This window comes from Canis aureus, chromosome X, assembly GCF_053574225.1.
Source record: "Canis aureus isolate CA01 chromosome X, VMU_Caureus_v.1.0, whole genome shotgun sequence".
In the NCBI taxonomy this organism is placed as follows: Eukaryota; Metazoa; Chordata; class Mammalia; order Carnivora; family Canidae; genus Canis; species Canis aureus.
Window position 1 is genome coordinate 59,449,387 of NC_135649.1, and position 26,718 is coordinate 59,476,104.

A 26,718-nucleotide genomic window follows, 5' to 3' on the forward strand; every position below is an offset into this window, starting at 1 on the left:
ACTACTGTTAAGTTTCCCCTAAGGAGAAGCCTGAGGGGACTTTGGAGGGGTGAGTTTGGATAGAGAAGTAGATCTGTATAATGACACTCATGGGAATTTGCTGCTTAGATCTTACTTCAAGAAATATTGCCGTGAGGAGTAGTTACTTGATAGCCTCAAGCTACAACAATTTGAAATCCAACAGTGTGCAAGCCACAACAGCTCTTTCACTGGATTGCTTCCAGCTAATGATGTAGCACTGTGGGGGTACTATGGCACAGATATTACTTACCAACTCAGACTCCTCTAAAAAGCACTATTTGTTTAGGGCTCCTCACTGGCCTGGTTAAGACTTTCTCTGACCTGCAGCACAGTCTGAGGCTCCTCCTTCCCAGCTTTCCTTTTTCTTTCTCCTTTAACATAGGTTAGAACTGCATGGTAATCTGAAGATTCTCCCTACCTACTATTTCTCCTTTTCTCCTTTATTCTTCACCATGGTTTCTCTTAATAAGTATTTTATACATTTCATTACACTTTACCTTTGAATTTTTGGAGGATCACCGGTGTTCTAGGGGAGAATGCCAAAGAGACATTTCAGGTGGAGGGTGAACTGTATAGCTGTCATGTATTGACTGTATTGGAAGTATTTTACCAATAATTACATATCTATCCTTGCATATTGTCTGAATAGCAGTATTGGGTCTGAATTTCATCCTTGTTTCTCAGATGTCACTGGTTATTTATAGGCAATTGTGTTTCTTATTTTGTTTCCTTCTAGAGTTTCTTTAAGTAATGACAGGTAAATACAGACATACACACACACATTTTCTCTTCCTGCTTAACAAAATACCATAGCTCATACAGCATATACTCTCTTATTCATCTTGATTTTTTTTCACTAAAACTTAAGTCAGAGATCTTTCCATATCACTACATAGCTTCTTTATTCCTTTTCTCACTCACAAGTCATTCAATTGCAAAGTTGTTATATATTCAACCAATCACTTATTGACAGATAATTGGATTGTTTTTGAACTTTTCTTGTTTACAATATTGCAGTAAAACCTTTTATGTGTCACTTAACACATGTATAAGATGTTATCAAATGGGTTAGAAAAATGATACCTCTTTAAGAATTGGATCTGAAATCTAGTAATTTTTGAGTAAATGGAAGTCAAGCTTATAACAAAAGGCAGAAGGCAGATTGGATGCAATGAAGAAAGTCTTCTTATTTATAACTGCTTATAACTCTATCTGTATATTTATCTTTGCAATAGATTGAATGTCTGTGTTCTCCCAAAATTCATATGTTAAAATCCTAATCCCCAATATGATGGTATTAGGGTGGAGCCTAATACCCCAAATGAAGGGCCTTTGGGAAGCTTTGGGGAAGTAGAGTTCTCACAAAAGGAGTTAGTACTTTTATAAAAGAGGACCCAGAGCTCCATAGCTCCCTACTACTATGTGAGGATACAATGAGAAGGGAAGTCTATGAACCAGAAAGTGGACTCTAACCAGGCTCTGAACTTTCTGGCGCCTTAATCTCAGACCACCCAGCTTCCAGAACTGTGAGAGATAAACTTTGGTGTTTATGCACTACCCAGTTTACATTATTTTTGTTATATCAGCCTGAACACAGACTAAGACAATTATCTATCTATCTATTATCTATCTATCTATCATCTATCTATCTATCTATCTAATCTGTAATCTTTCTTCTCACATCCATTTCTTGCTCTCAGGAATAAATGTGACAAGTATATTCCTGGACAATATAAAATAATCGACAAATGTGCATTATTCTTTCAGGGTATTTTGCAGCTTATCATTAAATAAAGTAATAGACTAAAGAAAACAGTTTCTAAAGGTAAATGATTACATTTAGTGGTTTGCTTATGTATGGAGGAAGTGGTTATTACTGTCTACATAGAGTTTTCTATTTCTTTTAGAGGCATAAAAGATCTGGTTCTTTCCATTCTTTGTTTACTTTTTCTTAATGCTAAAGTAAAATATATATTTAAAAACACATGATAAGGGTATCAAAAGGAAGATTGGTAAGTTTTAACCTAAACTCAAAAACGGTTTCCAAATTAGTTTCAAGAACATGGAGTAAAATGCTACAGCAATTTGGCTTGAGTATTTCAAGCACATTATAAGTACAGCATATACCTCTAAAATCACCTCTATAAATTACACGAAAAAAATTAGCTCCTGGGACTCACATAAGACTTGTTTTTATTTATTACAGTTCCACAGAAGCAGAAATGCTCACTCGAGAGTAGCCAGCATTTACCATGGTAAGGCCATTCTGTGAAACCAAGCGCTCAGTTGTTTTTTAAAGAAGCTTATGAATCCACTTTGCTTCAGGCTGAGAAATAAGGTAAAAAAAAAAGAGAGAAAGAGGAAGATTTTATTTATCTTAATTATAGAGAGTTCCCATTTTTTTCTAGAGACTGCATCAAAACACATAATGTTGTAAGTGAAACTTATATATAATTTTTATTTTTTATTAAAAATGCAGGTCCCTGGACTCCACCCCTGACTTACCAAGTCAAGGACTAAGATGGAGTCAGCAATCTGCATGTTCAACAACTTCCCTTGGTCATCTTAATGTTCATTAAAAATGAGAAGTACTGAATACTCATCATACCGTTAACATTTATGTAGGAATCAAGTCCTATCGACGTACATTATGTGTCTAAGATCTCACAACTATTTTAAAGGACTAGAATATTTTAAATTGGTAACATAGTATGAAAACACAAAATGTATTTAAAATAACTGATAGTTGCTATAAACATTAGGGTGCAGGTGTCCCGGCGTTTCATTGCATCTGAATCTTTGGGGTAAATCCCCAGCAGTGCAATTGCTGGGTCGTAGGGCAGGTCTATTTTTAACTGTTTGAGGAACCTCCACACAGTTTTCCAGAGTGGCTGCACCAGTTCATATTCCCACCAACAATGTAAGAGGGTTCCCTTTTCTCCGCATCCTCTCCAACATTTGTTGTTTCCTGCCTTGTTAATTTGCCCCATTCTCACTGGTGTGAGGTGGTATCTCATTGTGGTTTTGATTTGTATTTCCCTGATGGCAAGTGATGCAGAGCATTTTCTCATATGCATGTTGGCCATGTGTATGTCTTCCTCTGTGAGATTTCTGTTCATGTCTTTTGCCCATTTCATGATTGGATTGTTTGTTTCTTTGGTGTTGAGTTTAATAAGTTCTTTATAGATCTTGGAAACTAGCCCTTTATCTGATATGTCATTTGCAAATATCTTCTCCCATCCTGTAGGTTGTCTTTTAGTTTTGTTGACTGTATCCTTTGCTGTGCAAAAGCTTCTTATCTTGATGAAGTCCCAAGAGCCAAACTGCGGAAGGAGCCTCGGGGTCCATCGAAAGATGAATGGATAAAGAAGATGTGGTTTATGTATACAATGGAATATTACTCAGCTATTAGAAATGACAAACACCCACCATTTGCTTCAACGTGGATGGAACTGGAGGGTATTATGCTGAGTGAAGTAAGTCAGTCAGAGAAGGACAAACATTATATGTTCTCATTCATGTGGGGAATATAAATAATAGTGAAAGGGAATATAAGGGAAGGGAGAAGAAATGTGTGGGAAATATCAGAAAGGGAGACATAACGTAAAGACTGCTAACTCTGGGAAACGAACTAGGGGTGGTAGAAGGGGAGGAGGGCGGGGGGTGGGAGTGATTGGGTGATGGGCACCGGCGGTTATTCTGTATGTTGGTAAATTGAACACCAATAAAAAAAATTATTTAGCAATAGTGATGTATGCTAACTTTGTCCCACTGATACATGCAGATAACAGCCACATCAGTGCAACCAACCCAGAAAATGACCCGAAGATTGGCAGAACAGACTCTCCATTCTCCATTAATCAGAGAGGAGGCCACATAGAAAATGGCTTAACCTGGATACTTTAAAAATAAGCTGGCTCAGCTCTGGGAAAGCCTGGAGGCAATAGGATCCTGAGTTACTGCCTGTAGAGAAATAACATAACAAACAACCCTACTGAGATACAGAATAACAGGAGCAGTTTGAAATCTGCCTGGGGCATAGGGGAAGGAAACTTATTTATTAATTTCAGAACATGCAACAGAGGGGCAGGAATATTACGAGACTTATCTGAAAACAAGAGTTGGAAGGCTCCATTTTCCCCTGTACCCATAGCCTAGATGCCCAGACACCTTCAGGAACAAGTGCAAATACTATGCACACACACTTTGCTAACACTACACACTCCATCCCTGTGTTCTCTTGTACATCTGCCCCATCTAAACCACCTGACTTAGAGTCTCTACAAAGTGGCTCTAACCAGGTCTCATCCTGCAAGCAGCCCTAGTAGGGAAGAACAGCTAGCTGCAAAACATATACCATTTGCTTCAGCATTATCCTGAAAACTTACCCCATCCAACCCATCCCTCTTGGCAGGAGTCTCTACAAAGTGGTGCCTACTGTGTCTCATTTTGCAAGAAGCTGCAATAGTGACCAACAACATTTCAAAGTGACTTTTGTCTTAAGGATAGGAGAAAGTAGCCACATACACCAGTTCTACTGCAGCCACTACAGTGGGCTGGGGCAAACATCTGATCTGATTGCTAGCCCTGGCAATCAAGAAAATCTCATAGGGGAAGCTCAAGGAGAGAGCTCTGTAGTTCAAGGTCATTGCAACCCCCACAAGTGAAACTGGAGTCAACAGTCTGGTCTGACTATAAGCCCTGTTCACCAACTAAACTTTCTCAGGGGAAAATACAGGAAGAACAACCTGCAGTTCAGTGCGACCACAGCCCTGCCTGGCAAATGGGCTGAGGGCTGATACAGAGTCTGATCTAATTGCAAGCCAAAAGCAGCCTCAGACTTGTCCTTAACAGGACAGGGATCAAAACTTCTGACTACAAGGGGGTCATTGTATCTGACTAAACTGAAAGTAAAAATGGCTCAACCACAATAGTAAGGTGCACACAACACACATTAGAGACATCACTGAATGGCCTGGTTCTGGTGAAAAGGAGACTTTGCATTACAGGGCACTACAGGAGGACTTTTCTTCATAACATCACTACTTTTAAATTCAGGAGATATAGCTGACTTTCCTAATACATAGAAAAAAGCACATAAAAAAAGAAAAAAATAAACAAACACAGAGAGTTAGACAAAATTAAGAAACAGAGAAATATATCTCAACTGAAAGACCAGGACAAAATTAGAGAAAAAAAAAAAAAGCTAAATGAAATGGAAATAAGCAATAGGCCTGAGAGAATTCAAGTTAATGATCCTAAAGATACTGGATTTCAGAAAAGAGTGGAGGATCTCAGTGAAACTTAAAAAAAAAAAAAGATAGGGAAAAGTAAAAGTAACCAATCAGAGATGACGAACTCAATAACTGAAATTTAAATATACACTAGAGGGGGAAAATGTAGTACACAGGAAGCAGAAGAATAGATTAATGGAAAGTAACTAAGCTGAACAGTAAAAATAAATAGGAAGGAAGGAAGGAAGGAAGGAAGGAAGGAAGGAAAGAAGGAAGGAAGGAAAAACCGAGCATACGGTAAGAAAGCTCAGTGAAATCATCAAGCTTAATAACATATGCATTATAGAAATTTCAAAAGGAGAAGAGGAAAAAACAGGCAGAATTTTTTTGAAGAAATAATAGCTGAAAAATTACTGAATCTGGGGAAGAATATATAAATCCACATCCAGGAAGTGCAGATAGCCCTGAACAAAATCAACCCACAGTTGTCCACATCAAGACACATAATGATTAAATGGCAAAAAGCAGTGATAAGAGATAATTTTAAAAGGAACAAGAGAAAAAATTCAGTTAAGTACAAGGGAAACCACATAAAACTGTCAGCCGATTTCTCAGCAGAAACTGTGCAAACCTTAAGAGTTGTATGATACATTCAAAGTGCTGATGGGAGAAGACCTACAGGCAAGAATGCTCTATTGAACAGGGCCATCATTCAGAATAGAAGAAGATATAGTTTCTCAAACAGATTGAAGTTAAGTAAATTCAAGATATGTTTTTTTTTTATGATAGTCACACACACAGAGAGAGAGAGAGAGAGAGGCAGAGACATAGGCAGAGGGAGAAGCAGGCTCCGTGCACCGGGAGCCCGACGTGGGATTCGATCCCGGGTCTCCAGGATCGTGCCCTGGGCCAAAGGCAGGCGCCAAACCGCTGCGTCACCCAGGGATCCCCTTCAAGATATGTTAAAGCAAATCCTTGACTAGAAAGAAAAGGCCATATCAAGAGTAAGAAAAACACAAAATTAAAAAAAATCAGGTTAAATACAAAAATAATAGAAGCAGTAGATAAGTCACTTATAAAACCAATATGAGGACACCTGTGTGGCTCAGTGGTTGAGTGTCTGCCTTTGGCCCAGGGTATGGTCCTGGAGTCCTGGGATTGAGTCTTGCATCAAGCTTCCTGCATGGATCCTGCTTCTCTCTCTGCCTGTGTCTCTGCCTCTCCCTCTGTATCTCATGAATAAATAAATAAGATCTTTTTAAAAAAATAAAACCAATATGAAGGTTAAATCACAAAACAGTAAAATCAATTATATGTATAAAATTTGTCATAGGCTTCATAAAATGAAAGATTGTAAAGTAGCACATGATATACATAAAACATAAGGGGAAGTAAAATTTTAGTGCTTTTAGAATGGGTTCAAACTTAAACAACCATCAACTTAATATAAAATCTGTATCCATAGGATATTATATATCAGCCTAACAGTAACCATAAATTAAAAACCTGTAAGAGATACGAAAGAGAGAGAGAGAGAGAGAGGATAGAGAGAAGTATCCAAGCATATCACTGAAGAAAACAAACAAACCGAAAGGAAAGAAAGCTAGAACAGGAAGGAACAGAGAACTACAAAAACAGTCATGAAAGAAGTAACAAAATGGCAAAAAGTGAATACCTATCAACAATTAATTTGAATGTTAATGGACTAAGTGTTCTAATGCAAACACATATGGTAACTGAGTGGATGAAAAAGCAAGATCAATGCATATGCTGCCTACAAGAGATTTACTTCAGACTGGAAAACACATTCATATTGAAAGTGAAAGGATGAGAGTTAAGATGTTGGAGTAGTAAAGAGATCATATACTTGCCTCATCCATCAAAAACAGCTAAATAAATATCAAATAATTCTGAACACTTAAGAAATTGTTCTGAGGCCTGAGAACAAACTATATCTAGAGGGAGAAAAAAGGCTAAATCATGGAAGGTAGAAGCTGCAGAGAGTTAATTTTGGAAAGATAATAATTGTGGGTGTTGTTGGGGGCAGGAATCCCTGATCATGAAAAGAGTGAGAGAGAAATAAAGAGAGAGAGAGAGAGAGAGCAGCATTCAGGAGATTGCACAAGAAAAACTCTTCTTCTAAACCATTGATTGGGAAAAGAAGAGGCACTGATCATCATAAGATTTTGCAAGCATGGGAGCTCAAAGTCTGAAATTTTAGAAATCCAAGTCATCACCAGGATCATATATGGCAGGCTTCCTCCTGTGGGGAAGTAGGGCAGAGATCCTGTAGCAGATAGCATGGTCTGAGGATCTCATGTGTCACAACGGGAGAAATAGTTTGCCTACTTGAAGTGCATTTGGGAGAAGTGCAAAAGTCCATTTTTGTTCCCCAACCAGGGAACAAAAGATATAGGCAGGATCCATTGAGTGACCATGTTAATTAGCATAGCAGCAGAGGTACCTGGTGAAGGCAGTTAACCTGGAAGCCAGTTTTGGGCTGTATTTTACCATAAACTCCCAGCCCTTGCATGATCATGTGACTGCTTTTCTGGGACAAACCTGCACCAGCAACAGCACAGGGAGACCTTCCCCCAGAATATCAGCAAGTGTCTATACCACTCAAGGTCTCTAAAATTTGGAATTTTTGAAACCAAGCTGTGCACCTGAAATAAATCATAGGAGCTTTGCACCACCAGACAGGCAGATGACACAGAGACAGGGTGAAAGGAAGAATCTTACAGAAGCCTGTGGCACAAGAAGGGAGATTGTATGCTCTTCTGTGAGGGCTTCCTGAACAGCTGCAGCTTGAACTTCCCTATGTGGGGACAAAACAACAAGATGATACAATTACCCCTGCCCCACTCATCAGCACTGATAGACTTCAGTGAGCAGCACTGTGGCCCCCAGTGGAGGCTGGTGCCACTTAAGAAACCCCCACCTCACTGATTCTTGCAGGTGTATCTTTACTAGGGCAAGTTAGCTTGAGAACAGAGCATTATACCCCTCCCTCAGAAGATAAGCATAAACCACCACATGCACCAAGTCTACTGATCATAGAGTGCTGCAAAGCTTCAGCTCTAGTGGAAATAGGGGCAGGCTTATTTTAACAAACAGACAAAAGTATATTTAAGATACCACACACTGGGCAAGGTCCAAACAATCTCCACTCCTGGCAAGGAGAAACTCTGCAGAGGATTGACCTGAGGGAAAGAGAAACCAAACCAAAACAACAGAATGCATACTCTGAAAGACTTTCTGATGTGCTAAGCCCTGGACTCTATAGGACCTCTTCTCAATATAGCTATAAGTCTCAGGAGCAGGAAATTTAACAGGCTTTCCTAATACACACACACACTCACACACACACACTGATCTAGACGAAATGACATGATGGAGGAATTCACCCCAAAAGAATGAAGGTGGAGAGGTTATGGCCAGGGATCTAATCAAAACATATATAAGTAATATACCAACACCAGATTTTAAACGACAATCCTAAGGATACAGCCTGGGCTTGAGAAAAGGAGAAAATATAAGAGAATACCTTTCTGCAAAGATAAAAGAATGAATGAATAGTCAGATTGAAATTTTAAAAATTCTATAACCAAGATGCAAAACTGACTGGATATAATAACAATAAGGATGAATGAAGCAGAGAAATGAATCAGTGACATAGAAGATAAAATTATGGAAAATAATAAAGCTGAAAGAAAGAGGGAAAGAAAAGTAGTAGATCAGGAATGTAAACTTCAGGAACTCAGTGACACCAAAAGTATAACATTCATATTATAGGGGGTCTCAGAACAAGAAGAGAGGGAAAATGGGCAGCAGTTTTATTTGAGCAAATAATACTGGAAAGCTTCCCTAATCTGGGGAAGGAAATAGACATCCAAATCCAGAAGGCAGAGAGAACCCCCATCAAATTCAATAAAAACAGGCCAACACCAAGATATATTGTAGTAAAATGTTGGAATACAGAGATAAGGAAAGAATCCTGAAAACAACAAGAGAAAAGAAACCCCTAATGTACAAAGGAATACAAATCAGATGTGCAGCAGATCTTTCCACAGAAATGTGACAGGCCAGAAGAGAGTAGCATGATGTATTCAATGTGTAAAATGGGAAAAATATGCACCAAGAATAGTTTATCAATCAAGGGTATCATTCAAAATACAAGGAAAGACAGTTTCCCAGACAAACAAAAACTAAAGGATTTTGTGAATGCTAAATCAGCTCTGCATTAAATATTGAAAAGGAACATTTGAGTAGGAAAGAAAGAACAAAAGCAACAAATATTAGAAAAGAACAGAGAAAATCTTCAGAATCACTATAGTCAGTGTAATAAACAAAATGACACTAAATTCTTAACTATCAATAATCACTCTAAAATATAAGTGGATTAAATGCTCCAATGAAAAGATATAGGGTATCAGAATGGAATAAAAAGAGACAAAAAGACACATATATATGCTAAGAGACTCGTTTGAGACTTAATATCACCTATAGATTAAATATAAGGTGATGGAGAGCCATCCTTTATGTTAAGGGACATCAAAATGAAGCCAAGTAACCATTCAAAAAACAAACTATATTTTAAAACAGACTCTAACAAGTGATTAAGAAGGGCACTGTATCATAATAAAGGAGTCCATCTAACAAGAATATCAACTGTAAATATTTATGCCCCCAACTACTTCAGAGTATATATATATATATATATATATATATATATATATATATATATATAATAGTCAATTAATAACAAACATGAAGGACAGCCTGGGTGGCTCAGCAGGTTAGTGCTACCATCAGCCCAGGGCGTGATCCTGGAGTCCCGGGGTCGAGTCCCATGTCAGGCACCCTGCGTGGAGCCTGCTTCTCCCTCTCCCTGTGTCTCTACCTCTGTGTGTGTGTGTGTATGAATAAATAAATAAAATATTTTAAATTTTTTTAAAAAATAACAAACATGAAGAAACTCATTGATTATAATACAATAATAATAGAGGATTTTATCACCCCACATGCAGCAAGGGATAGATCATCTAAGCAGAAGATCAACGAGGAAACAAGGGCTCTGAATGACACATTGGACCAGATGGACTTCACAGAAATATTTAGAGTATTTCATCCTGAAGCAGTAGAATACATATTCTTCTTCAGTTCACATAGAACTTTCTCCAAAATAGAACACATACTGGGTCAAAAATACGTCCTCAACAGTAGAAAAAGATTGAGATCATACCATACATATTTCCTGACCACAGCACTATGTACCTTGAAGTAAAACACAGGACAAAATTTGGAAAGAACACAAATACATGAAAGTTAAAGAACATCTTACTAAAGAATTAATGGGTAAACCAGGAAACTAAAGAAGGAATAAAAAGTACATTAAAGCAAACGAAAATGAAAACACAACCTTTGGGATGCAGCAAATATAACCATAAGAGGAAAGTATATAGCAATACAGGTCTACATCAAGAAAGAAGAAATATCTCAATTTTGCAATCTAACCTAAAAACTGAAAGGAGCTAGACCAACAACAATTGAGGACTACAGCCAGCAGAAGAAGGACAATGATAAAAATCAGAGAAGAAATAAATTATATGCAAACAAACAAAAACAGTACACCAAATCAATGAAACTAAGATCTGGTTCTTTGAAAGAATTAATAAAATTGAAAAACTCCTAGAGAGACTTATTAAAAAGAAAAGAGAAAGTATCAAAATAAATAGAATTAAAAAAAAACAAAATAAATAGAATCATGATTGAAAGATGAGAGATCACAACATCACAGAACAATGAATGGGTCAGCCAGGAAATCAAAGAACAAATACAAATTAGTGGAGACAAATGAGAATGGTGACACATTGTTACAAAATCTTTGGGATGTAGCAAAAGCTCTTCTAAGAGGGAAAATTATAATACCTCAGGCATCCCTCAAGAAAATTATAATACCACAGGCATCCCTCAAGGGTATTATAATTTCAAGAAGTAAGAAAAATCTAAAGTAAAAAACCTAGCCTTACATTTAAAGGAACAAAGCCCAAAGTCAGTAGAAGTTCATAAATAATAAAGATTAGAGGAGACATAAGTGACATATAGACTAAAAAAATGTAACAGATCAATGAAACTAGGAGCTGGTATTTGAAAATGATAAACTTTTAGCTAGACTCATAAAAAAGAGGATTCCCATATCTATAGTCACAAATGAATGAGTATAAGTAACAATGGACATCACCAAAGATTATACAAGAATGTTATGGAAAATTATAAGTCAACATATTTGATGACTCAGGAAAATAAGGATAAATTCCTATAAACATATAACCTTTGAAAAGTGAATCAGGAAGCAAGAGAAAATTTGAGCAAACCAATTACTATTAATGAAATTGAATCAGTAATTTTAAAAATCCCAAAAAGAAAAGTCCAGGACCAGATGGTTTCACAGGTGAATTCTACAAATATTTATAGAAGACATAATATCTATTCTTTTTAAACTATTTCAAAAACAGAGGAGGATGGAAAGACTCCAAAATCATTCTAGGAGCCCAGCACTATCTTAATATCAAACCCAGATAAAGAAAATATAAAAAATGAAAACTGCAGTTTAATATATCTGATGAACATAAATGCAATAATCTTCAACAAAATTTTAGCAAACCAAATCCAACAACACATTTAAAACAACATTTAGCACAATCAAGTGAGATTTATTCCTGTGATGGAAGTATGGTTCAATATTCATTAATCAACCAATGTAATACACCATATTAGCAAAATAAAGTATAAAAACCATAAAATCATTTCAATAAAAGCAAAGAAAGGATCTGAAATCCATTCATGAAAAAATATTCTCAAAAAAAAAAACAGATTCAGAGGGAATAAACCTCAACATTATAAGGGCCAGTATGAAAATCATCATACTCAATGGAGAAAAACAGAACTTCTCTTCTAAGATCAGGAACAAAACAAGATGTCCACTCTCACCACTGTTATACAACATAATACTGAAAATCCTAACCATAACAATCAGACAAGAAAAATAAATGCAAGGCAACCGAATTGGTAAGGAAGAACACATTTCCATATTTGTAGATGACATGAAACTGCATATAAAATATCCTAATGATGTTACCAAAAACCTACTAGAACTAATAAATGATTTGCAGTATACAGAATTAATATCCAGAAATACATTGCATTTCTATACACTAATAACAAAGTAGAAGAAAAATTAAGAAAAAAATCCCATTTATATTGCACCAAAAATAATTAAATTCCTCAGAAAAAACTTCACGAAAGTGGTAAAGTACTTGTCCTCCAAAAAGTTTAAAATACTAATGAAAGAATTTGAAGATGACACAAACAAAAGCAAGAATATTCTATGCTCATGAATCACAAGAACAAATGTTGTTTAAATGTCTATACTACCCAAAGCATTCTTTTTTATTTTTTTTAAAGATTTTTATTTATTTATTCATGACAGACAGAGAGAGAGAGAGAGAGGCAGAGACACAGGCAGAGGGAGAAGCAGGCTCCATGTAGGGAGCCCAACGTGGGACTGGATCCTGGGTCTCCAAGATCACACCCCGGGCAGAAGGCAGCGCTAAACTGCTGAGCCCCTGGGGCTGCCCTACCCAAAGCATTCTACACATTTAATTCAATCCCTATCAAAATCCCAGTAGCATTTTTCACAGAATTAGAACAAAGAACCCTAATATTTGTATGGAACCACAAAAGATCCTAAATAGCTAAAGCAGTCATGAGAAAGAACAACAAAGCTGGAGGTATCACAATCTTAGATTTCAAGGTATGCTACAAAGCTGTAGTTATCAAAATAGTGTTATACTGGCATAAGGATAGACACATAGATCAATGGAAGAGAATAGAAAGCCCAGAAATAAACCCAGGATTATATGGTCAATTAATCTAGAACAAAAGAAAGAAGAATATAGTGGGAAAAAGTCTCTTCAATAAATAGTGTGGAGAAAACTAAACAGCTACATGCAAAAAAATAAATAAAATTGTACCACTTTCTTACACCATACACACACAAAAAAATTCAAAATGGATTAAAGGCTTAAATGTGAAACCTGAATCTATAAATTTCCTGGAAGAACTTATAAGGAGTAATCTCCTTGACATCAGTCATAGAAACATTTTTTCTAGATATGTCTCCTTTGACAATGAAAACAATAGCAAATTTAAATAATTGGTACTATACAAAAACATAAAAGTTTTGCACAAAGAAGGGAAACATGAACAAAACAAAAATATATACCCTAAAAAATGAGGGAAGATATTTTTAAATTGTGCAAGAGCAGGACCTGAGAGGGTAAGAGAAACAAGAAGAACAGGAACATGCATAAATGGCCACAGATTTATTTGTGTGGCAAAAGCCAATTATTCCTGCCATTGTTCTGTACTGAAAACAGTACATGTTGAAAACAGCAATGATGGTGGATATCCACGCCTGCTGAGGTCAGTTCTCCATCCTCTGAAGCCCCCTAGTTAATGCTTCTCTGAGACCCATGCCTATAGTTACATACACAGTTCCCTGCTGCCCCTCAAGTGATTGGTTTCTTGAGTTGTTTTTCCTTCCTTGCTTCTGCATACTTTACATTGTATTATAATAAGACTGAAAACCAACCTAGACTCAGGGCTTCACCTTGGTGCCTGTATTTCTTGGTAGTGCCTGACAGTGTAGCCTCTTTGAGTCTCTCTTTTTCCCAAGATGTTGGACTCTGAGTAATCATTTCATCTCTCATTGGAACACACCATGTGGCAGCAAATCATATATCTGATAAAGAGTTAATATTCAAAATATGTAAACAATTTACACAACTCAAGATAAAAAAGTAATCCAGTTAAAATGAATGAGCAGAAGAGATGCACAGACATTTTCCAAGGAAGACCTATAGATGATGAAAAGAAACGTATAAAGATGCTCAACATCACTAATTCTCAGGGAAATGCAAATCAAAATAACAATGAGATATCACCTGTCAAAATGGCTAAAAGCAAAAAGGTAATTGAATTTAAATAAGTAAGTAAGTAAATAAATAAATAAATAAGATAAAGCTAAGGAGTAAGCACACACAAAAAGATGAATAACAAATTGTGGTGAATATGTGGAGAAAAAGCTATATATATATATATATATATATATATATATATATATATATATATGAGAGAGAAATGGAGATCTATACATAAAATTTTATTGTAAACCAAGGATAGAAAAAATTGGAATAAAATGTAAAGAGAGATCCTCACAAGACTAGAAGAGGAACTAGAAGCCCTTTGAGAGGAAATAAGCATATGAGAATGGGAAGGAAGAGGAGAAAGGGAGGGATTCAATTAATAAGAGAAGCTCAAAGTTAAGACTTAGCAATATCTATGGAAGCTCTGAATTTAGCACAACACAGAGGGTCAGTCCTATTGACAATAAACACTGTGTGAAATGAGAGGACATATAAGTAATGCCTGGAAAGCATGCAAATAAATTACATCCTAGCCAAAGATCAGAGAGAGTCAGCAAGGGTGGAGAATATGGGGAACAGGAGCCCCTACATTAAATTGAGATGTCTACTTAAGCTTCTGTTACAGCCAGATTTTGGAGGAAGGAGGATGGGAGGAAATCTGGAGAAAATAAAATTAAGAAATGTCTTTCTATCTCATTAAGATCTTCCCCTGTAGAAGTTTTAGTCAGTTTTCATTTTTTATTTCTTAAGAATATAACAGTAAATCACCCTTGTAATAGTATTCTCTTTATAAATAATTTTAAATTTTTAAGTCACAAGTTAGTTTTCTGTCAATCTAAATATTATTCTTTTTGACAATTAGTTTCAACTCTTTTGAGTCCTTTTGTAGTATTCTTGCTTATCTGTTAGTCCCTAACTTATCAACATTCCAGTAAAATTAAACTACTCTTAAGGAAAATATAAATTAAACCATTAAAAATAGTTTTCATTTTAGGCCATTTTTTCTAAAATAAAATACAATAAACATACCAAAGGAGCATATCTTGGTTTTAGAGGCTCAGGAGGCATCTTGCACCGACAGAGACGTTTGATCTTGGGTGATGGTAGTAAAGGCTCACAAGGAGGTAGTGGTGGTTTTTCTCTTAATGGGGGGACTCTACCTGTACCTGTTTTTTCCCCCTTTTCTTTGAATGTAGTCTTTTTGGATGACATTTTGAATTCTCTCTTTAGTTCCAGTGTTTCCTTCTTTGAATCTGCAGATGTGGCATCAAGTTTATATAGTGACTCTTCAGATTCAGCATCTGAACTTTTGAATGTCTCAGGCTTCTTTGAGTCTCTCTTGGAATATTCATCATATTCTGCATCAGTAGACTCTTGTTTCTTGGCATCTTTCTTTGAATCTTTCTTAATTTTCTTTGATTCATACTTATCCTTTGACTCCCAATCCGATTCAGTTTCAGTAGACTCTTCAGATTTCATTGCAGATTTATTTTTGTCTTTTTTTGAAATTCTCTTATCCTTTTTTTCATCTTGTTTACCCTTTTCTGAATTCCATTCAGATTCAGAATCAGCATCAGTGGACACTTCATCCTTCTTGGCATCCTTTTTCTTCTCATCTTTTTTTGAATCTATCTTATCCTTCTTTTCATCTTTCTTCCAATTCGTTGTCTCCAATTCAGACTCAGATTCAGCATCAGTAGACATTTCATCCTTCTTTGTATCCTTTTTCTTGTCATTTTTCTTTGAATCTTTCTTAGCCTTCTTTGACTGTTTCTTTGAATCCTTTGAGTCTGCTGATTCTGCATCAGTAGTCTCTGTGTCTTTTTTTGCATCCCTTTTCTTGTCACTTTTCTTTGAGTCTTTTTTAGCTTTCTTTGGCTCTTTCTTTGCATCCTTTGAGTCTACAGATTCTGCATCAGTAGACTCTGTGTCTTTCTTTGAATCCTTCTTGTCTTTCTTTGTACCTTTCTTGTCTTTCTTTACATCTTTCTTTGCATCTTTTGAGTCTACAGATTCAGCATCAGAGCCCTTTGCATCCTTTTTTGTGTCCTTCTTTGAAGGCTTCTTTGAATTATTCTGAGAGTAATTCTTTAACCACATATCAAGTTTCATGGATTCAGCACCAGACTCCTCTAAATAGAGTATTAAATCCATATTTGAACTATTTTTTGAACAAGTCTGAGATTTGGCATCAGAATTGTTCTGTGAATCCTTAGAATCCTTCTTTGCACATATGAAATCATTATCTGTCTCCTTGGAATTCTTTGACTCTCTCTTATCTTTTTTTGGATACATTGATATTGCCTCAAAATCATTGGATTCTGGGTTTATTTCTAATTTGGACTTTGACTTCTTAGATAGTTCACATGATAATTTTGATGGAGTTTTAACTGCTTTATTTCCTTTTCTAGGTTTCTCATCATTTACTGTTTTAGAATCTGTAGTTGTGTCATGTGGGCTTTTGTTTTCCTTGGCATTTCTCTGTAAAGTTCCTCCTTTTTTGTCATCTCTGGACTTCTTAGATTCTCCATTTTCAGGATAAGCTTTAAGAGTATAAGGATTTCTGAACTGAGCCTGTCTCCTAACTGTTAAGTAAACAGATGGCCTTTGGGAAATTTTTTTTGAAGAATGCCTTATCCTTATATGAGCTGGCTTCTGAATTTCCTCTAATTTTCTTTTTTCATGTCTCTGAAAAGATTAGTTAGAATAATGATAAACATTTTAAATAAGTTATATTTTTTATACTGAAACATGAAAATTGTCTAGCTTTTCATTAACCATCTATTTAAAATGGAAAAAATATTTTCAACATTTTGTGTGTGTTGTAGTATGTGAGATAATTCCATATTAGGAGCCAAATGACTTTCAACCTTAGGATTTTCTCAATGACTTAAATAGGGATTGGAGTAAGCCCACAATGATCCATGATATTTAAGGGCCCCTCCTCACCATTGACAGTGGGATCCTCTTAAATCCCTATATAGGAGAGATCTTTTGAAACATTTTGTGCACCTTTCATTCTCATGTTAGCTCAGAAATAAGCTGATTCCCTTGAAATTTGTCATGACAATTCTTGTGACAACTGTTTCAGGCCTTACTTAGAGTTTTGCTACTGCTTTCAAGATATCTGAACAAATCAAGAGCCTGAGACCCTTGGCATGGGTTCTTTCCCAAAACAAGGACATAAAATGAAATAAATATCAGATCATATTAATTTGTGCAGTGGTAATATAATTTTTTAACTCCCAAACCCAAATCTATCAAATCTGTTACTCATAATGGATACATAAACTAATTTTGCATTTATCTTTTATAGTCATTTCACTATTCAATAGGGACATCACCAGTCAATGAAATAGTGATATAGAATTAAAGGAGGACCATGAAAAGAAGCATGAAACTTGGGTCACTACAGATGTAATGGATGGCATTTGAAGAAATTCTTTGACTGTAACTCTGCTTTGGGTAATGCTTTTAAAACACATTTTGATATCATTAGGAGTGATATCAGATTTCACTTAAATCATAGTAGTTAAAATAATACAAAGTGTAGAATTGGAAAATAGAGAAAGATTTGATGTCTCCTTTCAAACATGTCCATCATCTTCTCTATTTGTAAGCTAGCTTTTCCTTTTCCTTATTAATGAGATAATGGTACTTTAAAAAAGTGGTAGAAAGCTTGAATTTCCCAGTATCTAGTATCCTGAGTACCAGATTAAAGAAAATTAAGAGGCTCTGAAACCTCATCAACATTGGCTCATATTCTAAGATTTAGTTAAGATGTTTTGGCAGCTGGTAAACATTTTCTGAGAGATCCCACTAGTTGCAGCATTAGCTTCTGTAGCTTACACAGCCTACTACCTATATAATGTCTTTGAAAAGGAGAATTATGGATAAATAAAAGTTTATTTGAAACAGATGGAGATAATAGTAAATTTAAAAATATCTGCTTCCAATAGGAACTAAAATTCAAACTATATGTTTTTATTTATGTTTATATATTATGTAAGCTTAGATTTAGTTAACAATGACATTTTCAATACTTACAGGAACTGTGATTTGTGATTCTGAAGGTCTTGATCTCTTTTTTCTACCTGGCTGGAGTGGTTTGGGAAATGTCAAAGGAAAATAATCTTGATTCCATATTTTTTTGCTTGATTCACTTACTAAAATGAGTGAGAACAATGAACAATTTGCAGTTAATAGTCAGATTTTCATCAGCACTGAAATATTCTTGAGTAAGAAATACATTGTTTAAATTAAGGTAAATTTAAACTTAAAATATAGCTTTCCCCCTGGAGTCTGTAGTTATTTGCATATCAGGAAAATAAAAGCTAATTTCCCCATTTAGCACTAAATTATGCATAAGAACACATTTGTAGCTTTTTTTTCTGTATTAAACCAGTTTTCACAATTTTGACTTAAGTCATAGTACTTTAAAAATACAAACAATTGGAATGGAAAATAGAGAAAGATTTAATATTTCTTTTCAAACATCTCCATCATCTTCTCTATTTTGTTGTTCTTTAGTCATTTTTGTTCTGTTCAAATGCTATGAATTCTATAGTTCCCATAATAACACAATGAAGAGCATAAAGTAGTCAGTAAAGTCTGTTGATTAAATCTAATTATTTATTTTACTGCTCCTCTGACCTTAATGACATCCAAGCCACAGAAATTAGGGTTACATACCCAAATACTGACTTTAGTTCAGAGAATTCTATTTAAAAATGGCATATACACCCTTGAGGGCATCCAGAATAAAGTGCTCAAACTAGGTGGATGCTCTAACATCAAAAGAAGAAATGATGAAGTAATTCAGAATAGTTCTCTTAGAGATAAGGAGACTAATGAGACATGTGATCACTATATCAAATACTTAAAGAATTCTTATATGAAAGTGTAGTAGTAATAGTAATAACAGAATAGCTGCAATGCTAACACTTATATAGTGCTTACTATCTGTCAGATAGTAATTTTCACAACCCTTTGAATTAGATAATAATTTTTATAATTGCTTCCATTTTATAGATGTACAAAAATGAAGCATGGAGAGAGGTTAAATTGCTTGCCAAAAATCATAAAGTACAAGAGCTAAGATTCAAAGATATTTTGGATCAAAGTCCATGATTTTAATCACAATGTTAGAAAATTCTATGTATTTCCTAAGGGGAGGATTAGATTCCATGGGTAAAACTTATATCAGTGCAGGCAGATATCAGCTCAATATATAAGGAGACTTTTCCTTAAGTTGTAGCTGTTCAACAAAATGAAATGTCCATTTTCATGATTTTGACTATATATTTTTCTTTACTTTGGGTTTCAGAATTGTGGATTTTAAATAAAAGGAAAACTTATGCAATTGAGGTTGGTTTTTATAATGAGGAAGGAAAAACTATTTCCTTTTAAAATAGCTAGTAAAAAACCTCATCAAGGTTAGAAATATTTTTTAAGATTTAAAAAAAATTAAAGATTTTTATTTATTTTGAGAAAGAGAGAGAGAGAGAGAGAGAAAAAAGAGCACAAGCAGGGGGAGGAGCAGAGGGGAGAAGTAGACTCCCCACTAAGCAGGGAGCCAGATGTGGGACTTGATCATGACCTGAGCTGAAGGTAGGTGCTTAACTGACTGAGCTACCCAGGTGCCCAAGGTCAGAAATATTTTAATCAAACACACATTCCAACACACATACACATACACACACATATATAGGTACTTTTAAATTTTAAGAAAAATATCGGAGTATTTTATGCTCTATTACATTGAATGGAAGATACAAGCTATTTGTCCCTAAAATAATTGTAAATGTAATGTAAATAATATTGAACTTCAAAGACTCAATTCTTACTTGATATGGAATTATCATTTGTTCTGATGTTTACTTCTTGCCTGTTAAAAAAAATCCTCAATTAAAGTCGTGCGGTATTTAAAGATAAGTAATAATAGTAATGTGTCAATAATAATTTATAGTATGATATGATATGATATGATATGTTATGATATAATATAGAACATATACCAGTGATAATGTCTGGTATCAAAAAGACAAAAAATAAGTATTTGTGACGATATGGAAAAGGAAACACTTGAACACTATTGGTAAGAATGTAAACTGCTTCAACTACTGTGGAAAACAGCATGGAAATTTCTCCAAAAACTAAAACTAGAAGTACTGTATGATCCAGCAATTCCACTTTTATGTATTTACCTGAGGAAAATAAAAACATTAATTCAAAAAATATATGAGCCACTATGTTTACTACAGATTTATAATACATAAGATATAGAAGCAACATAACTGTCCATCCATAGATAAATAACTAAAGAAGATGTAATATATATATATATATGTGAATATTACTCAACCATAAAAAGAATTAAATCTTTTCATTTGCAGCAACATGGATGAACCTAGAGGGTATTATGTAAAGTGAAATAAATCAGATAAAGATATAAAAGCTGCTATATGGTTTTACTTATACTTGGAATGAAAAAAAAAAACAATAAATATATAAACAAAAATAGAAACAGACTCATGGGTACAGAGAACAAGCTAGTGGTTGCCAGAGGGGAAAAGGGTGGCAGGATGAACAAAATAGGTGAAGAGGATTAAGAGGTACAAAATTTCAATTATAAAATAAATAATAGAGATGAAATATATAGCACAGGAAATACAGTGAATAATATTTTAATGATGCATATACTGACAGATAACCACACTTACTGAGGTGAGCACTGCACAATGTATATAATTGTTAAATCATTATGTTGTACACCTGAAACTAATATAATATTGTATGTTAAGTATACTTCAATAAAAAAGTAACGTAAATTTTAAAACATGACAAAATACTATATATTTCCTAAGTATTATTCAATATTATAATAGTTTGCATTATAAACATTGATGATTAGATAACAAAATACATTAATTAAATTTGTATTATGGCTAACAATAATAATGATATTGTTAATAAGCCTTCAATAATAATACTTCAATGAATTTTTTAGTATAGTTGATGCAATGTTGCATTAGTTTTAATTGTACAACATAGTGATTCAACAAGTTTACACATTGTGTTACATTCACTACTATCCCAATACATTGCTGCTACAATATAACTATATTCCTTATGCTATGCCTTTTATTCCCATGAATGTCAACTATCAGTTCCCTGCATTTATAGGTCTTATTCTGTTTTTGCTTGTCAACTTTTTTTTTTTTTGAGATTCCACTTACAAATGAAACTATATGGTATTTCACTTTCTCAGCCCGATTTATTTCACTTAGCATAACAGCCTTAAGGTCAATCCATGCTGTCTAAAATGGAAAGATCTTATTCTTTGCAATAAGAATTAGATTATACTTTCTATATTATGGTGGCATAATATTCCACTGTGTGTGTGTGTGTGTGTGTGTGTGCGCGCGCGCGCATATGTGCACCTGTGTTCTTTTCTTTTTTTGTATATATTTTTTTATTGGAGTTCAATTTGTCAACATATAGCATAACATCCAGTGCTCATCCCATCAAGTGCCCCCCTCAGTGCTCATCATCCAGTCACCCCAACCCCCTACCCACCTCCTTTCCACCATCCCTTGTTGGTTTCCCAGAGTTAGATGTCTCATGTTCTGTCACCCTCTCTTGATATTTTCCACTCATTTTCTGTCCTTTCCCCTTTATTCCCTTTCACTATTTTTTATATTCCTCAAGTAAATGAGAGCATATAATGTTTATCCTTCTCTGATTGACTTACTTCACTTAGCATAATACCCTACAGTTCCATCCACGTTGAAGCAAATGGTGGGTATTTGTCATTTCTAATGGCTGAATAATATTCCATTGTATACATAGACCACAGCTTCTTTATCCATTCATTTTCGATGGACACTGAAGCTCCTTCCACAGTTTGGCTATTTTGGACATTGCTGCCATAAACATTGGGGTGCAGGTGTCCCGGCGTTTCATTGCATCTGTATCTTTGGGGTAAATCCCCAGCAGTGCAATTCCTGGGCCGTAGGGATCTATTTTTAACTCTTTGAGGAACCTCCACACAGTTTTCCAGAGTGGCTGCACCAGTTCACATTCCCACCAACAGTGCAAGAGGGTTCCCCTTTCTCCACATCCTCTCCAACATTTGTGGTTTCCGGCCTTGTTAATTTTCCCCATTCTCACTGGTGTGAGGTGATATCTCATTGTGGTTTTGATTTGTATTTCCCTGATGGCCAGTGATACGGAGCATTTTCTCATGTGCATGCTGGCCATGTCTATGTCTTCCTCTGGACAGCTAAATGTAAATGAATATAACTGGACTACCTATTAATGGGAAACACAAAAATAAACTCATAATGGACTAAAACCCTATATTTGAGACATGAAACACTTAAAATCCTAGAAGAAAACCCAGGAAAAATGTCTCTGACATCAACTATAACAAAATTTGTCTATACATGTTTCCTAAGGCAAAAGGAACAAAATCAAAAGTGCACTATTGAGACTTCATCAAAATAAAAAGATTTTGCACAGGAAAAGAAACTATTAACAAAACCGAAAGACAACCTACTAAATGGGAGAAGACAAATGCAAATGATATATCTGATAAAAGTTTAATATTCAAAATATATAAAGAACTTATACAGCTCAATACCAAACAAAACCCACAAGCAATCTGATTAAAAAATGGGCAGAAGACCTGAATAGACATTTTTCTAAAGAAGACATTCAGATGAGCAATAGATACATCAAATGATATTCAACATCACTAATAGTGAAATGCAAATCAAAACCAATCACTGAAATATTATCCTACAGCCTTTAAAGTGGCTAAAACACAAGAAATAAAATTTGAAAAGGGAGAATGTGGAGAAAAAGGAACCCTTCCTTATACATTCTTGGTGAGAATGTAAATTGGTATAGCCATGATAAGAGTATGGAAGTTCCTCAGAAAATTAAAAATTAAAATACCATATGAGCTAATAATTCCACTACTGGGTATTTACAAAAAGAAATAAAAAATATTAATTCTCAAAGATAGATGTGCATTTGTTTATGCAGCAGCATTTATAATAGCCAAGATATAGAAGCCAACTAATTGCCAATGAATACATCAGTGGATAAAGAACACAGGCACAGGGGGTGGGACAAGATGGCAGAGGAGTAGAGTCCCCAAGTCCCCTGTCCCCACCAACTAACCTAGATAAATTTCAAATCATCTTGAAAAACTATGGGTTCGACCTGATATTTAAAGAATGAACAGCTGGAATGCTACAGAGAGGAGTTTGCACTTCTAACAAGTACAACTAGTTTTAAGCCACTCTGTACTGAGTAAAATGACTAGAAAGAAGAACTCACCACAAAAGAAAGATCAGAAACAGTATTCTCACCCACAGAGTTACAAAAGATGGAGTACAATTTGCTGTCAAAACCAATTCAGAAGCACAATTATAAAGCTACTGATGGCTCTGGCAAAAAAGCTTTATGATTTTTGAATCCTTTCTGGATTCAAGAGACTTCATGAATGCAGAATTTAGAAAGAATCAGGCCGAAATAAAAATCAGTTGAATGAGAAGCAATCCAAATTGGAAATCCTAATGACAAGGGTTAATGAGGTAGAAGAACGAGTGAACGACATAGAAAACAAGTTGATGGCAAGGAAGGAAGCTGAGGAAAAAAGAAAAACGATTAAAAGACCACGAGGAAAGGTTAAGGGAAATAAATGACATCCTCAGAAGGAAAAATCTACATTTAATTGGGGTTCCAGAGGATGCCTAAAGGTACAGAGGACCAGAAATCATATTTGAACAAATCATAGGTGAGAACTTCCCTAACTTGAGGAGACAAACAGGCATTCAGATCCAGGAGATAGAGAGATTCCCCCCTAAAATCAATAAAATCCGTTCAACACTTAAACATTTAAGAGTAGAACTTGCAAATTCCAAAGATAAAGTGAAGATCCTTAAAACAACAAGAGACAAGAAATGCCTAACTTTTATTGGGAGAAATATTAGATTAACAGCAGACCTCTCCACAGAGACCTGCCAGGCCAAAAAAGGCTGGGAGAATATATTCAGGGTCCTAAATGAAAGAAACTTCAGCCAAGAATACTTTATCCAAGGCTCTCATTCAGAATAGAAGGAGAGATAAAAACTTCCAATAGGCAGAAACTGAAAGAATATGTGACCACCAAACCAGCTCTGCAAGAACCATTGACTCTGGAAAAGAAAGAGGAAGCCCAAAGAAATAAGCCACAAAAAAAAAGGGACTGAGTAGGTATTACGATGACACTAAATTCATCTTTCAATAGGAACTCTGAACGTGAATGGGCTTAATGATCCCATCAAAAGATGCAGGTTTTCAGACTGGATAGAAAAGCAAGACCCATCCATTTGCTGTCTACAAAAGACTCATTTGAGACCTATGGGCACCTCCAGACTAAAAATGAAAGGTTGAAGAACAATTTACCATTCAAATGGTCCTCAAAAGAAAGCAGGGGTAGTAATCCTCATATCAGATAAATCAAAGATTATCCCGAAGACCGTAGTAAGAGATGAAGAGAGACACTATATCATAATTAAAGGATCTATCCAACAAGAGGATCTAACAATCATGAATATTTATGACCCTAATGTGGGAGCTGACAAGTATATCAATCAATTAATAACCAAAGTCAAGACATAGATAATAAACGCTTATACTGGGAGACTTCAACATGGCACTTTCTGGAAACAACAGATCTTCGAAGCACAACATCTCCAAAGAAGCAAGAGCTTTAAACGATACACTGAACCAGATGGATTTCACACATATTTACAAAACTTTACATGTAAACACAACTGAATACATATTTTTCTCAAGTGCACATGGAAATTTTTACAGATTAGACCACATATTGCATCACAAATCAGGTCTTAACTGATACCAAAAGAATGGGATTGTCCCCTGCATATTTTCAGACCATAATGCTTTGAAACTTGAACTCAATCACAAGAAGGAATTTGGAAGCAATTCAAACACGTGAAGGTTAAAGAGCATCCTGATAGAAGATGAAAGGGTCAACCAGGATATTACAGAAGAATTAAAAAGATTCATTGAAACTAATGAGAATGAAGATGCAACTCTTCAAAATCTTTGGGATACAGCCAAAGAAGTCCTGAGAGAGAAAGACATGGCAATGCAAGCATCCCTCAAAAAATTGGAAAAAAAACCTCAAATACACAAGGAAACCTTGCACCTAAAGGAACTAGAGAAACAGCAACAAATAAAACCTACACCCAGCAGAAGAAGAGAGTTTATAAAGATTCGAGCAGAAATCAATGAAATAGAGACCAAAAGAACTGTAGAACAGAACAACAAAACCAGGAGTTGGTTCATTGAAATAATTAGTAATATAAATAAACCATTAGCCAGCCTTATTAAAAACCAAAGAGAAAGACTCTAATTAATAAAATCAGGAATAAAAAAGGAGAGATCACCACCAATACCAAGGAAATACAAATGATTTAAAAAACATATAAGAGCAGCTGTATTCCAATAAATTGGGCAATATAGAAGAAATGGATGCATTTCTGGAAAACCACAAATTACCAAAACTGGAACAGGAAGAAATAGAAAACCTGAACAGGCTGATAACCAGGGAGGAAATTGAAGCAGTCATCAAAACCTCCAAAACACCAAATTCCAGGGCCAGATGGCTTCCAAGGGGAATCCTATCAAACATTTAAAGAAGAAACAATACCTATTCTACTAGAGCTGTTCTGAAAGATAGAAACAGATGGAATACTTCCACTTGTTCTATCACCTTAATTCTAAAACCAAAGACCCCACCAAAAAGGATAATTATAGACCAATGTCCCTGATGAACACAGATGCAAACATTCTCAACAAGATACTAGCCAATAGGATAAACTGGGCAATTTATTCACCATGTCCAAGTGGGATTTATACCCAGGATGCAAGGCTGGTTCAACACATGTAAAGCAATCAATGTGATAGATAATATCAACAAGAGAAAAAACAAGGACCATATGATCCTCTCAATAGATGCAGAGAATGCATTTGACAAAATACAGCATCCATTCCTGATCAAAACTCTTCAGGGTGTAGGGATAGAGGGAACATTCCTCAGCATCTTAAAAGCCATCTATGAAAAGCCCACAGCAAATATCATTCTCAATGGGGAAACACTGGGAGCCTTTCCCTTAAGATCAGGAACAAGACAGGAATGTCCACTCTCACCACTGCTTTTCAACATAGTACTAGATGTCCTAGGCTCACCAATAAGACAACAAAAAGAAATAAAAGACATTAAAATTGGCCAAGTAGAAGACAAACTCTCCGCCTTTGCAAATGACATGACAATGTACATAGAAAACCCAAGAGAGTCTACCCAAAGATTGCTAGAACTCATACAGCAATTTGGCAATGTGTCAGGATACAAAATCAATGCCCAGAAATCAGTGGCATTTCTATACACTAAC

At 35.3% G+C, this 26,718-nt stretch overlaps 1 protein-coding gene across 3 annotated transcripts in view; it reads right to left on the reverse strand.

The window, feature by feature from the left end:
- Positions 1-2,197: 2,197 nt before the first annotated feature.
- CYLC1 (cylicin 1) overlaps positions 2,198-26,718 on the reverse strand; it is a 110,840-nt gene continuing 86,319 nt past the window's right edge. For 2 of the 3 annotated variants that reach the window (XM_077887608.1, XM_077887607.1), the window contains 5 exons: positions 20,092-20,132; positions 18,293-18,411; positions 15,275-16,933; positions 6,352-6,481; positions 2,198-2,347 (listed from right to left, as the gene is read on the reverse strand). In XM_077887608.1, coding sequence (XP_077743734.1) covers positions 2,343-2,347; positions 6,352-6,481; positions 15,275-16,933; positions 18,293-18,411; positions 20,092-20,132 — 1,954 coding nt within the window. In that variant the 3' untranslated portion in view covers positions 2,198-2,342. The remainder of the gene's footprint in view (positions 2,348-6,351; positions 6,482-15,274; positions 16,934-18,292; positions 18,412-20,091; positions 20,133-26,718) is intronic. The other variant, XM_077887609.1, reaches the window with a different exon arrangement.